General features: G+C 51.9%; 2 protein-coding genes and 1 pseudogene across 4 annotated transcripts in view; 1 reads left to right on the forward strand and 2 right to left on the reverse strand.

The window, feature by feature from the left end:
* Positions 1 to 12,292, reverse strand: part of UPF2 (UPF2 regulator of nonsense mediated mRNA decay) — a 727,243-nt gene that overhangs the window by 439,525 nt on the left and 275,426 nt on the right. The window lies entirely within an intron of this gene.
* The window catches only part of CAMK1D (calcium/calmodulin dependent protein kinase ID), a 491,709-nt gene continuing 480,168 nt past the window's right edge, over positions 752 to 12,292 (forward strand). For both annotated transcript variants that reach the window (XM_050803261.1, XM_050803263.1), the window contains exon 1: positions 752 to 1,309. In XM_050803261.1, coding sequence (XP_050659218.1) covers positions 1,218 to 1,309 — 92 coding nt within the window. In that variant the 5' untranslated portion in view covers positions 752 to 1,217. The remainder of the gene's footprint in view (positions 1,310 to 12,292) is intronic.
* Positions 10,590 to 12,292, reverse strand: part of LOC126962380 (60S ribosomal protein L6-like) — a 693,495-nt pseudogene continuing 691,792 nt past the window's right edge. The window contains exon 2 of the transcript XR_007728674.1: positions 10,590 to 11,464. The product of XR_007728674.1 is annotated as a 60S ribosomal protein L6-like (transcript). The remainder of the gene's footprint in view (positions 11,465 to 12,292) is intronic.

The raw sequence follows: 12,292 nt of genomic DNA on the forward strand, positions 1-12,292 counted from the left end.
AGATGGGAGTCCGGAGGGAATTCTCTGGGTTAGTTTTGGCAGTCCGTAGGAAAGCAGGTGCCTGCCCCACCACCCGGACACCCTACTAAGCCAGCCGCGGGTGGGCCCCTCCTTTGAGGGGACTGTGGGGCAGACGATCACTTCTTCCCACTGAGTCTCTAGGAGGAGAGGGAGATGCCAGAAGGGGCCAAGCGTGAGCCAGGGCAGCCAGGCCGGCCGGGCCTGCCGGCCGCTCCAGCCCAGCACCAGGGCGCCCGCACGGCCGCCAAACACTCCCGGGAGTTTTGCTAGCAAAGGGACCACGAGGCAGCTGCTGGCGCGTCCTGCGCGTGCCCGCCCAGAGGCTCCCCGGCTTGATCCTCGCGGGTCCGTCCCGAAACTGACGTGAAACCGATTTGGTGCAATGCGAATGAGCTCCCGCCCGCTGCCGCCTCCATCCCAGCCGCCGCCGCCGCCCGTCGCCATAACAACCGGCCCCCACCCGCCCCGCGTCGCGCCCCTCGGGTCCCCCGGGCCACCGGCCACAGCGCGGGAAGGCGCCCCGCCCTCGGCGCCCCGCATCCGGCCGCCGCGCACCCCCGCCCGCCTGGCGCTTCCGAGCCACGCAGAGGCGCCCCCTCCCGCCGGAGACGGGAAAGCCCCGGCGCCCCCAGACTTGACTCGGTTTCCAGCTCCCCGAGGGGCTGGGGCTCTCCCGCGTGCGCCCCGCACCTGCCGGGGGCCCGCACTCGCCCTCGCCGGGGCTCCAGGGGGCACGACGGCCGCGGCCCGGCGCTCCTGGGAGGGGAGCGGGACATCCCCGAAGGCGGCGCGCTGGAGGCGGGGAGCGGCCGGGGCGCACGGGGAGGGCGGGGAGCCCGCGGGAGGGGGAGGAGGGGGAGGAGGGGGAGGAGGCGCGAGGTGGGGGGGAGCGCGGCTGGCGGCAGGGAGGGAGCGGGAGGGAGGCAAGAAAGTAGCAGAAAGTGAGGCTGGCAGGCGGCGGCAAAGGAGCCGGCGCGCGGCGGCGGCAGGAAGTCTGTGCCCGAGAACAGCAGAAATAAGAGCCAGGGAGGGACCGCGGCGGCGGCGGCGAGAGCGAAAGAGGAAACTGCAGAGGAGGAAGCTGCGCCGCAGCCCGAGCCGCCCGGCATCCCCGCCGCCCCTGCGCCCGCGCCGCGCCCCCGGCGCCCCCTCCCCAGCGCGCCCCCGGCCGCTCCTCCGCGCCGCGCTCGTCGGCCATGGCCCGGGAGAACGGCGAGAGCAGCTCCTCCTGGAAAAAGCAAGCTGAAGATATCAAGAAGATCTTCGAGTTCAAGGAGACCCTCGGAACGTAAGTGGGGACCGGGGAGGCGAGGGTGGAGGTGGCCGCGGCGGGGGCTGCACGGGCAGCTCCAGCTGCCGCCGCCGCCGCCACCACCGCGGCAGGAACCCAGCCTGTCACCGCGTCCTCATTGTCCCGATCTCCGCGCTGCAGAGCCCCCCGAGCGCACCCGACGCGTGGGCCTGCGACCCCCGGGTGGGCGCCGTTCCCGGGAGGGGGAGGGGGCAGCGCCGGGCTGTCAGGGAGCAGCCCACGCGGGCGCGCGACTTCCCACTTCCCCTGCTACCGCCGCCCTCTCCGCTGCCTTCTCCCCACGCGTGACTGTGGGCTGAGCATGGTGGGGATGGCTGTTTACCGGCTGTGTGCGTTTACTCGCCGTGTGCATGGGCGCACCGCGTTGGCGAGACGTGGTCACGAGAAGATCAGCCTCCAGTCATTCCCATTTCTGTCCTTACATCATGTATTCCTATGGAACTGGCATCTGCACGTACGAGGTGTAGGCAAGACTTTGGGTGGCCACGGGAGGATGGAAGGGAAGGGCTTCGCAGTGCTCAGGGTCACACGTGGGCAGAGCCTCACCTGAGGGTCTGTGCATTTCACGCGGGCTCGGCCGCACGCGCCGGGGAGCGCGTCTCCAAGGGAGGGTCTGTGCGCGTCGCTGCGCGGGCGGTGCTCTCCGGGCTGCATCGAGTCCCATGCTGATGGCTGCGTCTCAAGAAAGCAGAAATAATCCGAAGTCGATGGCAGGAACGCTCCAAGCGTGTGCTGCTCAGCTCAGCTGCTGTTCCCTTTCTGCCCAGGAGTTGGGTCTTGTTTGTTTTGTTTTGGAGTGGCTCAGAATAGGTGGGGAGGCTGATAGTGAAAGAGAATCAGGATCTGCCGAATGAGTCTGAAGTTAAAGTTATTTTCTTCCCTCATACGATCAGTATTTGTTGTGCATCAGTATCGGCCAGTGTATGTGTATTCACGCACAAGTGTGCAGTCTGAAGTGCACATTTTGCAGGGGTTCATGGAGGTGTTGATTAGGCTGGGAAGAGAAAGGAGCTATTTCCTGGGATAAATCAGTGCGTTGTCGGGTGCTCTTTCTTTCCTTCCTCCTTTTTTTTCCGTGTGCTTGTTTTTGTGCTTGGTTTTTTTCCAGCACCACATTACCCAGATTGTCTTCACCTCCAGGCTCGGGGTCTGCTGCTGTTCAGTCATTTCCCCCCATCCCCACGCAGATCTGCAGGAGGTCCCCTGGAGTGAAGTTGTGAGGGTGGCGTTCCCAGCCCTGCTTCTGATTCCCAGGAAGGCGCACGCTGAGGATTAGAGCGGGGTCTCCCTGCTGTGGTTGTTGCCTTTCAGGGAGGGCACCTATTTGCTACCTTTGTTGGAATGAAAACAGAAAAAGATGTAGCTTTTTAATAAATAGGGGTTTGGGGTTGCCTCTCAGTGCAGCCAGGTAAGGGGTTAGTTTGGGTCAAAACTTTTGAAAATTGCCACTGAGGTTTATTTGGGTTTGGGGTTGTGATTCTGAGATGCTCAAGTTACTGAGAGACAAGAAAGCATGGCCTTTGCTTGTCATCCAGGACCCGTGCTGTGGCCGCCGATGAGGGAATGGGAGAGTGTGGGGACCCACCCTGTGTGAATGCCTTCCTGTGCATGGCTTGTTCCCACCCGAGCCCACCCACACTGGCTTCTTGCCTGTAGCCTCGGGGTGACTGATGCCCTGTCCCCTAACTGACTCCTGCAGCTGCACCTCTGCAGTGGCAGGGCTGCTGAGGCTCCGAGCTGTGGCTCCTGCTGGAGCACCGTGTTTGGAGATGACTGCGGGTGGTTTCCACCTTGGGGAAAAATGGGGATTTGCCTTCTGGTGCCAGGGTGCATCTCTGGCAGAACAGCCTCTTGGACTCCAGCCATGTTCGGTGAGCTTTGGGAACAGGTCCCTCTTAGGGTCCCAAAGCATTCCCTTCTGCCTGGGAAGGAATTCTTTGCAAAGGAGCTTCCCGCTGTAGCGCCGGCAGGGGACCTAGAAGAATGATAGAGAAACAGTGCGATAATCAAGATGTTTTTACTCGACATAATAATCATGGTAATCATAGATGGTATTCTGAAATGTATACCCAAGATCAGGTCTTATTTTACATGCCTTATGTGTATTAACTCATTTAAATTTCAGAGTAACCTTACGAAGTAGGTATTTACCATTATACCCAATTTGCAGATGAGAAAACTAAGGTGGCAGAGATACTATGTGAGCTGCCACACCTTAGCTAGCTATTAAGTGGCAGAGCTGGTATCTGTGAACAGATAGACAGAGCCACTTTTGATTATCTGTACAGGGTTGACACACTTTGTAGATATTGTAATGGCAAATGTTGAGTAAATAATTTGACTTAACTTTAGTATTTGGAACACGAACTTTAATATTAACGTAAAGAAAACATATTGGGCTGGGCGTGGTGGCTCATACCTGTAATCCCAGAACTTTGGGAGGCTAAGGCGAGCTGATCACTTGAAGTTAGGAGTTTGAGACGAGCCTGGCCAACATGGTGAAACCCTGTCGCTACTAACAATACAAAAATTAGGCGGGTGTGGTGGCGCATGCCTATAATTTCAGCTACTCGGGAGACTGAGGCAGGAGAATCGCTTGAACCTGGGAGGCGGAGGTTTCAGTGAGCCGAGATTACGCCTCTGCCCTCCAGCCTGGGCTACGGAGTGAGACTCGGTCTCAAAAAAAAAAAAAAAAAAAAAATAAATAAGAAAACATAATGATGGCAATAATGATAGCATAATGTTATCTAAACTTGGAAGCATTTCAGAGCTTTTGGATTGTCATCCTTTTGCCTCTGTGGACTTTCTTTTTTTTTCTTTTTTTTGAGAAGGAGTCTTGCTTCGTTGCCCAGGCTGGAATGCAGTGGCACGACCTCAGCTCACTGCAAGCTCTGCCTCCCGGGTTTACGCTATTCTCCTGCCTCAGCTTCCCGAGTAGCTGGGACTACAGGCACCCGCCACCACGCCCAGCTAATTTTTTTTTGTATTTTTAGCAGAGATGGGGTTACGCCGTATTAGCTAGGATGGTCTCGATCTCCTGACCTCGTGATCCACCCGCCCCGGCGTCCCACAGTGTTGGGATTACAGGCGTGAGCCACTGCGCCTGGCTGCCTCTGTGTACTTTATAAAAGTGGTCCCCAGTTCGAGATGCCTGCTCCACCCTGGTGACCCTGGCCTGAGTCTTAATGTGGAGTTGACTTCTCCTCCCTTCAGTGTGGATTTTGAGTCTGGTCCCTTCTCTTGTTTTGAATGAAATCTAACACAAATGAAAGGCGTCAACAATTAACCACTGGCATTCATTTCCAAAGTATGCCACAGTTCCAGTCACTTTGTTTGCCCCACTTTCTCCTTTCGTCTTTAAGATACAAAGGCAGGAAAGCCTTGCGAGAAGCAGGGCCGTCAGCTCACAGTGTTCACATGCATTTAAAATAAAGCATTGCAAAGGCTGGAGGAGCACTCACTTTGCCACACTTTGTAATCTGATATCCACTGCCTTATCCAGGTGTCTCACCTCATGGAGCCGAGGATTTACTGTTGGAAGCTAAGGGGTCAAGACAGTCTGTGTGGTTAGAGGGACCTTGCTGGAGAGTGGGGGCCGAATGGGATTGAAAGTTGGCCCAGGAGGGTGGAAAATGAGATTGAGGAAGCAAAGAGCAGCAGAAGAGAAAGGACTGGGCTTTCTGGTCTGGCCTGGGTTGTCTGATGCACCTCCGAGTCAGGGCTCAGGGAGAAACCTTTCAACCTGTGTTGCTTCGGTGTAGCCTCCTACAAAAGGGAATCCCAGAACATGATCATCTCTCTGAATAAGGTGGTGAGACTTGATTATTGTCTATTAATCAGCATGTTTTCAGACCCTTGGCACACTATGAGAGCAAATAAATGTTATGTAATGGCCAATTAGGAGGGGTACACATTTCTGTTGGTGTATTTGCCAAGGCTGTTCAGGCCATCTCTATCGTAGCTATCTTTCAGTGACTACTGAAGCAAAAAATAAAAAATAAAAAACCCCCTAAAACACTATTCAGAGAAGTATATGGATGGGAGGAAAGCTTCGGTGTGGTGTCTAGGAAGCACCCCAGACTCACAGAAGTCACTTCTGCAATTTCCAGGCTGTGAAATGCCTGTGAATGGAAAGGCCTGGGTACTTGGCACGTTACAAAATGAGTCTCCTAACAAACCTCTTTTCCCTGGGAGTGCAGAACATGGCATGCCCTAGAAAATGTATCTTCATCTCCACGGGGTATGAATACATGTTTTTCGTATAGGCTGAGCATTTGAAATTGAAGTCATTCCAGTCTGTAGATGGCTGGACAAGGCATCGTGGAGGATTTGAGACTGGGTTTTAGGTCTGGTTCAGCCATGAAGGGTTTTGTGGCTTGTAGGCTGCTTGGACATTGACCTACATTACCTTCTCCCTGTCTCAGTTTCTTCATCTATAAAATCAAGGCAGGTTGGGGGTGGGGAACAGGGAACATGAGATAATTTTCTCTTGCTTTCTGGAATTTTTTTTTTTTTTTTTTTTGAGACGGAGTCTTGCTCTGTTGCCAGGATGGAGTGTAGTGGCACGATCTCAGCTCACTGCAACCTCCGCCTCCCGGGTTCAAGTGATTCCCCTGCCTCAGCCTCTCAAGTAGCTGGGATTACAGGCACACGCCACCACACCTGGCTAATTTTTTATATTTTTTAGTAGAGACGGGGTTTCACTGTGTTGACCAAGACGGTCTTGATCTCCTGACCTCGTGATCCGCCTGCCTCGGCCTCCCAAAGTGCTGGGATTACAGACGTGAGCCACCGCGCTCGGCCCGTGAGAAAATTTTCAAGTACCCTTGCAACCCTAAGATTTTGTGGGTCCCTGTGTAAGGAGGGCACTTGCTTTTGTTCCCTGGGGGCTTTCCTTGTGTGGCTAGGTGCAGCTCATTTCTGTTTGGAGGAAATTTTTTTTTTGTTTTAAAGACAGAACCGTGCTCTGTCACCCAGGCTGGAGTGCAGTGGTGCGATCACAGCTCACTGCAGCCTCAAACTCCTGGGCTCAAGTGATTCTCCTTCCTGAACCTCCCGAGTAGCTAGGACTGTAGGTGTGCACCACCACGCCTGGCTAATTTTTTCATTTTTTGTAGAGACAGAGTCTTGCGTGTTGCCCAGTCTGGTCTCAAACTCCTGGCCTCAAGTGATCCTCCCACTTTGGCCTCCCAAAGTGCTGGGATGACAGGCACGTGCCACTGCACTTGGCTCTGGAGGGACATTTTTGTGACTGTACTGGTAGCACAGTAAGAGCTCAGGACCAGCACCCTGATCCCACTTCGTGTCAATAGCAGTGGGTCTCCTTTTTCATGAAATGAGTGCCTGCTGGGTGCTGCTTTAGGAAGACTATAAATAGAAACTTCCATGGGTCAAGCGCCATCTTTTCCCACTCATCTCATACTACCCTACTTGTTCTGAAACTGCCCAATAAATACACCTATTAAGGATACAGATGATTGGTTTGTCTGAAAGTCCAGATGGAAAACAGACTCAACTTTTCTTTTTTGGTATATATGTGTTTATGTGTGTGTGCGCGTGTGTGTGTGTGTGGTGGAGGAGATAACGCATAGACACTCGAGGTGGTTCGTATATTTGACTGGTGGATTTCATAGTCGTTTTCCTGGGGTTACTCAGAATTTGAGAGTCCGTGAGAAACATTAGGAAGAACATTACTGAGAAAAAAGGAGGGGCGGGAAGCCCCTAGACTTCTCCCCGAGGGTGTCCCCGCTGCAGTCTTCCTTAGATGTTTGGATTCCCCAGTCCTCTTGTTTTAAGGCGTGATATAAATTCAGCCTCTCATACATTTATTTATTTATTTATTTATTTATTTATTTATTTATTTATTTATTTGAGACGGAGTCTCGCTCTGTCGCCCAGGCTGGAGTGCAGTGGCCAGATCTCAGCTCACTGCAAGCTCCGCCTCCCGGGTTCCCGCCATTCTCCTGCCTCAGCCTCCCGAGTAGCTGGGACCACAGGCGCCGCCACCTCGCCCGGCTAATTTTTTGTGTTTTTTTTTTTTAGTAGAGACGGGGTTTCGCCGTGTTAGCCAGGATGGTCTCGATCTCCTGACCTTGTGATCCGCCCGTCTCGGCCTCCCAAAGTGCTGGGATTACAGACTTGAGCCACCGCGCCCGGCCCTCTCATACATTTAAAAATATCGGTTGAACACCTGCTATATTCTAGGCACTGAGGAGACGGCAGTGAGCAGACGAGAATGCCTGCTCTCCTGGAGCCACAGAAAATACAAGGAGCAAAGAAGGGAAAGGAACAGCATGTTAGAAGCTGCAGGTTAGGCAGGAACCAAGAGCCACAGGGGATGTGTGGGGTGGGGCGATGGCAGCTTGAGGTGACACTTGAATTCAGATCTGGAAAGAGCCATGGGACTGTCTGAACGTAGACTCTTCCGGTCAAAGGCGGCCACAAGGGCAAGTGCCTGATGTGGGAGCCTGCCTGGAATTTTTTTTTTTTTTTTTTTGACAGGGTCTCAATCCGTCACCAGGTCAGAGTGTAGTGGCATAATTATAGCTCACTGCAGCCTCAACTTCCTGGGTTCCAGCGATCCTCCTGCCTTAGCCTCCCGAGTAGCTGGTACGGCAGGTGTGCATCACCACACCTGGCTGATTTTTTTTTATTTTTGTAGAATAGGATCTTGCCTTGTTGCCCAGGCTGGTCTCTAACTTTTGAGCTCAAGCGATCCTCCCACCTCAGCCTCCCAAAATGCTGGGATTATAGGTGTGAGCCACCACGCCTGGCCATGCCTGGCATTTTTGAGGCCCAGTGGCTTCCAGGAGGCCATGCGGCCAAGGGGGAGGAGTAAGGGGAGCTAAGGTGAGAGAGAGATGGGGGGAGGGTGAGGACAAGGGGGGTGTGGGAGGGCAGGTTGACAAGGGCCTCATAGGCTGCAGTGAAGACTTTGGCTTTAGCTCTAAGAGAAATGGAGAACCTTGGAGGGTTTTGAGCAGAGGAGTGACTTGGTCTGATTTGTGCTTTTAGTGATCCCTGGGGTGACTGTGTTGGGAACAGAGGGTTGGGGTTCAAGGGCAGAAGTGGGGAGATCAGTTAGGCTCTTACAGTGATCCAGCTGAGAGGTAATGGTGTTTAGAATTGGGAAGCAGCATGGAGGTGATGAGAAGTGATTGGATTCTGGATGTGTTGTGTTTTTTTTTTTTTTTTTTTTTTTTTTTTTTTGAGACAGAGTCTCACCCAGGCTGGAGTCCCAGCTACTAGGGAGGCTGAGGCAGGAGAATGGCATAAACCCGGGAGGTGGAGCTTGTAGTGAGCCGAGATCATGCCACTGCACTCCAGCCTGGGTGACAGAGCAAGACCCCATCTCAAAAAAAAAAATAAAAAATAAAAAAAAATAAAGTTAGTCGGGCAGTGGAGTGCAGTGGGCGTGATCTTGGCTCACTGCAATCTCTGCCTCCCGGATTCAAGTGATTCTCCTGCCTCAGCCTCCTGAGTAGCGGAGATTACAGGTGTGCACCACCACGCCCAGCTAATTTTTGTATTTTTTTAGTAGAGATGAGGTTTCACCATATTGGCCAGGAAGGTCTCGATCTCCTGACCTCGTGATCCGCCCGCCTCTGCCTCCCAAAGTGCTGGGATTACAGGCGTGAGCCACCGCACCCGGCTGGATTCCGGATGTGTTTTAAAGGTGGACCTGGTAGGAATTGCTGGTAGACTGGATGTGGGGTTTGAGATTCTCCCAGGACTTGAGGTTGGAAGAACAGTTCATTTGGTGGTTTTGTTCGGTTTCACCAAGAATTCTCGGAGCACCTGCTCTGTCTGCCCATTGTGGGTGCCCTTGTGTTGGGAGACTCTGGAAACAGTTTACAGGGGCAGGCTCACAGCCTTGGGCTTCTCAGCTCCCCCGGGGAGGGATTCTGAATTTGAAGATGAAATTCTCGGAGGGACTTCGAGGTACCTCCTCTTTTGTCACAGTAGGAAACGCCTGTGATAGGCTGGAAACGTTAGCAGAGGAAAGAGCTGCTTAATTCTGTGAAAGTGCTGTTTTGTGCCTTTAGAATTATCAATAGGAAGAGCTAAATCAGGCCGGGCGGGGTGGCTCACGCCTGTAATCCCAGCACTTTGGGAGGCTGAGGTGGGTGGATCACCTGAGGTTGGGAGTTCAAGACCAGCTTGACCAACATGGAGAAACCCCGTCTCTACTAATGATACAAAAATTAGCCGGGCGTGATGGCGCATGCCTGTAATCCCAGCTACTCGGGAGACTGAGGCACGAGAATCACTTGAAGCTGGGAGGCGGAGGTTGCGGTGACCTGAGATTGTGCCATTGCACTCTAGTTTGAGCAACAAGAGCAAAACTCTGTCTCAAAAAAAAAAAAAAAAAAAAAAAAAAAAAAAAAAAAGAGCTAGATCACTTTGACAGGTGGGCCTTTAACCTCTAACTGTCCAAGTTGACTTGGGAATTCAAAGCCCAAACGCTTTCAGTGAGAAATATAAAAAATGCGAGAACTCTTACTACTCCTTTTCTTAGACAGGATGTTTTATATTTTGTATTTTTTTTTTTTTTTTTTTTTAAACAAGATCTTGCTATGTCTCCCAGGCTGGAATGTAGTGATGTGATCGTAACTCACTGCAGCCTTGAATTTGTGGGTGCACGTGTTCCTCCCACCTCAGCCTCCTGAGTAGCTGCAACTATAGGCCCACACCACTACGCCCGACTAATTTTATTTTAATTTATTTTTATTTTTATTTTTATTTTGAGACAGAGTCTCACTCTGTTGCCCAGGCTGGAGTGCAGTGGCGCCATCTCGGCTCACTGCAAGCTCCACCTCCTGGGTTCACACCATTCTCCTGCCTCAGCCTCCCTAGTAGCTGGGACTACAGGCGCCCGCCACCACGCCCGGCTAATGTTTTGTATTTTTATTAGAGACGGGGTTTCACTGTGTTAGGCAGGATGGTCTCGATCTATCTGTCTCTGTCCTCCAAAGTGCTGGGATTACAGGCGTGAGCCACTGCGCCCGGCCTAATTTTATTTTTTGTAGAGATGGGGTTGCACCGTGTTGCCCAGACTGGTCTCAAACTCCCGGGCTCAAGCAATCCACCCGCCTCAGTCTTCCTAAGTGCCGGGATTATAGGTATGAGCCACCATGTCTGGCTTAAAAGTTTTTTTTAATTGAAAAAAGATAACAGGCTGGGTGCTGTAGCTCACGCCTGTAATACCCCAACACTTTGGGAGGCCAAGGTGGGCTGATCTTTTTTTTTTTTTGTAGTTAGCTATTTAATGAGGTTCTTAAGACATTTAGAACACCAATTTGTGAGGATAAATTCCATTCGTCAGGGCAAACAGATCGCAGGTAGCCCTGGAGCTGAGGAACAGCTTTGATTTTTGGTAGAATTTGTGAGTCCACAGCTTTCTGATCAATCTTGCGCTGCTCTGTAATCTCGTATTTCTCTTTTTCTGTGTCGAAGATCTCAGCTTCCTGGTGTCTGGGCTTCCGCAGCTGCTGCTGCTTGAAGTAAGCGTCAGTAAGATGTTTTGGGATTTTGACATTGCTGATATCGATTTTGGTTGAGGTGGCATTGACAAATTTCTGGTGTGTTCTTCGTAGAGGAACTCGATTGAGGACCAGAGGTCCAGTCACAAGTAAGCCTATGTGGAATCCAGTGAGGATGATCAGAACGGTCCTGGTGGTAATGCTGGCTCGAAGTTTTCTCACGTGCTGACTGAAGGGTTTGTTGCCGTGGCTCAACAGCTTTCGAGGCACATCTTCAGTAGGATAGTATCTAGGCATTTTGCGAAGTTTAACCACCCGGGTACCGCCGTGCTTGTCACCACCAACTGGTTTTGTGAGAGTTGCAAGAACCTTCTCCTTCTTTTTCTTTTCAACCTTGGATTTAGCGGCTGAGTACTTCCTCTTGTACATGGCCTTTCTGGAATACATGGCAGATCGGGAGTACCTGCCAATTCCTCTGACAAGGACAGGGTTGCGGCTGCAATGGGGCTTCCCCTTCTTGGGCTTCTTAGCCTTGAGGTGACCCTTTTCCACCTTGCCACCAGCATCAGCCTTCTTGGCTTCGGGTTTCTTCTCTTTAGTACCTGGCTTCTCAACTTTTTCACCCGCCATCTTGCAAGATGGGAAAGAGGTGGGCTGATCATTTGAGGTCAGGATTTCAAGACCAGCCTGGCCAACATGATGAAACCTTGTCTCTACTGAAAATACAGAAAATTAGCTGGGTGTGGTGCCGTGCACCTGTAGTCCCAGCTACTTGGGAGGCTGAGGCAGGAGAATTGCTTGAACTGGGAGGTGAAGATTTCAGTGAGCCGAGATTGCGCCACTGCACTCCAGCCTGGGTGACAGAGCGGACTCGGTCTCAAAAAAAAAAAAAAAAAAAAAAAAAAAAGGAAAAAAGGTAAAGATAACCAACTTCAGTGTCCTTATTGATTAGTAACATAAGATCTGGGAAATGGGAGTTTGGGTAGAGTTTGTTCCCAGATAAGCTAATGATGACTGTGTCTCAAGTACAAATTTCTGGTTCAAACTTGGCCACTGAATGGACAGTAACTAGGTTTGGCTGGTGCCAGGTGGACATTTGTGTGCTCTCAGGGGAGGATTTTAGGGGTTAACTTGTGGAGTTTTTCTTTGGCTGGGTCTCTGTAAATCTCTTTAATCTTTCCTTTCCCTGAACAAATCTCCTTAAATCCCCTTCAATCTCTCTCCTCCTGCTTCTCCTCCTCCTCTTTCCTCTGGGAGGGCTTAGGCATTGGTCCAACAGAGAGTTGTCACATTACTGGTCAACTTGCCCACCGGCGGTATGTTTCCTTTTTTAAATTTTTTAATTTAAATTTTATTTATTTTTTTATTTTATTTTATTTTTTTGAGACAGAGTCTCGCTCTGTCGCCCAGGCTGGGGTGCAGTGGCCGGATCTCAGCTCACTGCAAGCTCCGCCTCCCGGGTTTACGCCATTCTCCT

Source organism: Macaca thibetana, chromosome 9 (genome assembly GCF_024542745.1).
Source record: "Macaca thibetana thibetana isolate TM-01 chromosome 9, ASM2454274v1, whole genome shotgun sequence".
NCBI classification, from domain to species: domain Eukaryota; kingdom Metazoa; phylum Chordata; class Mammalia; order Primates; family Cercopithecidae; genus Macaca; species Macaca thibetana.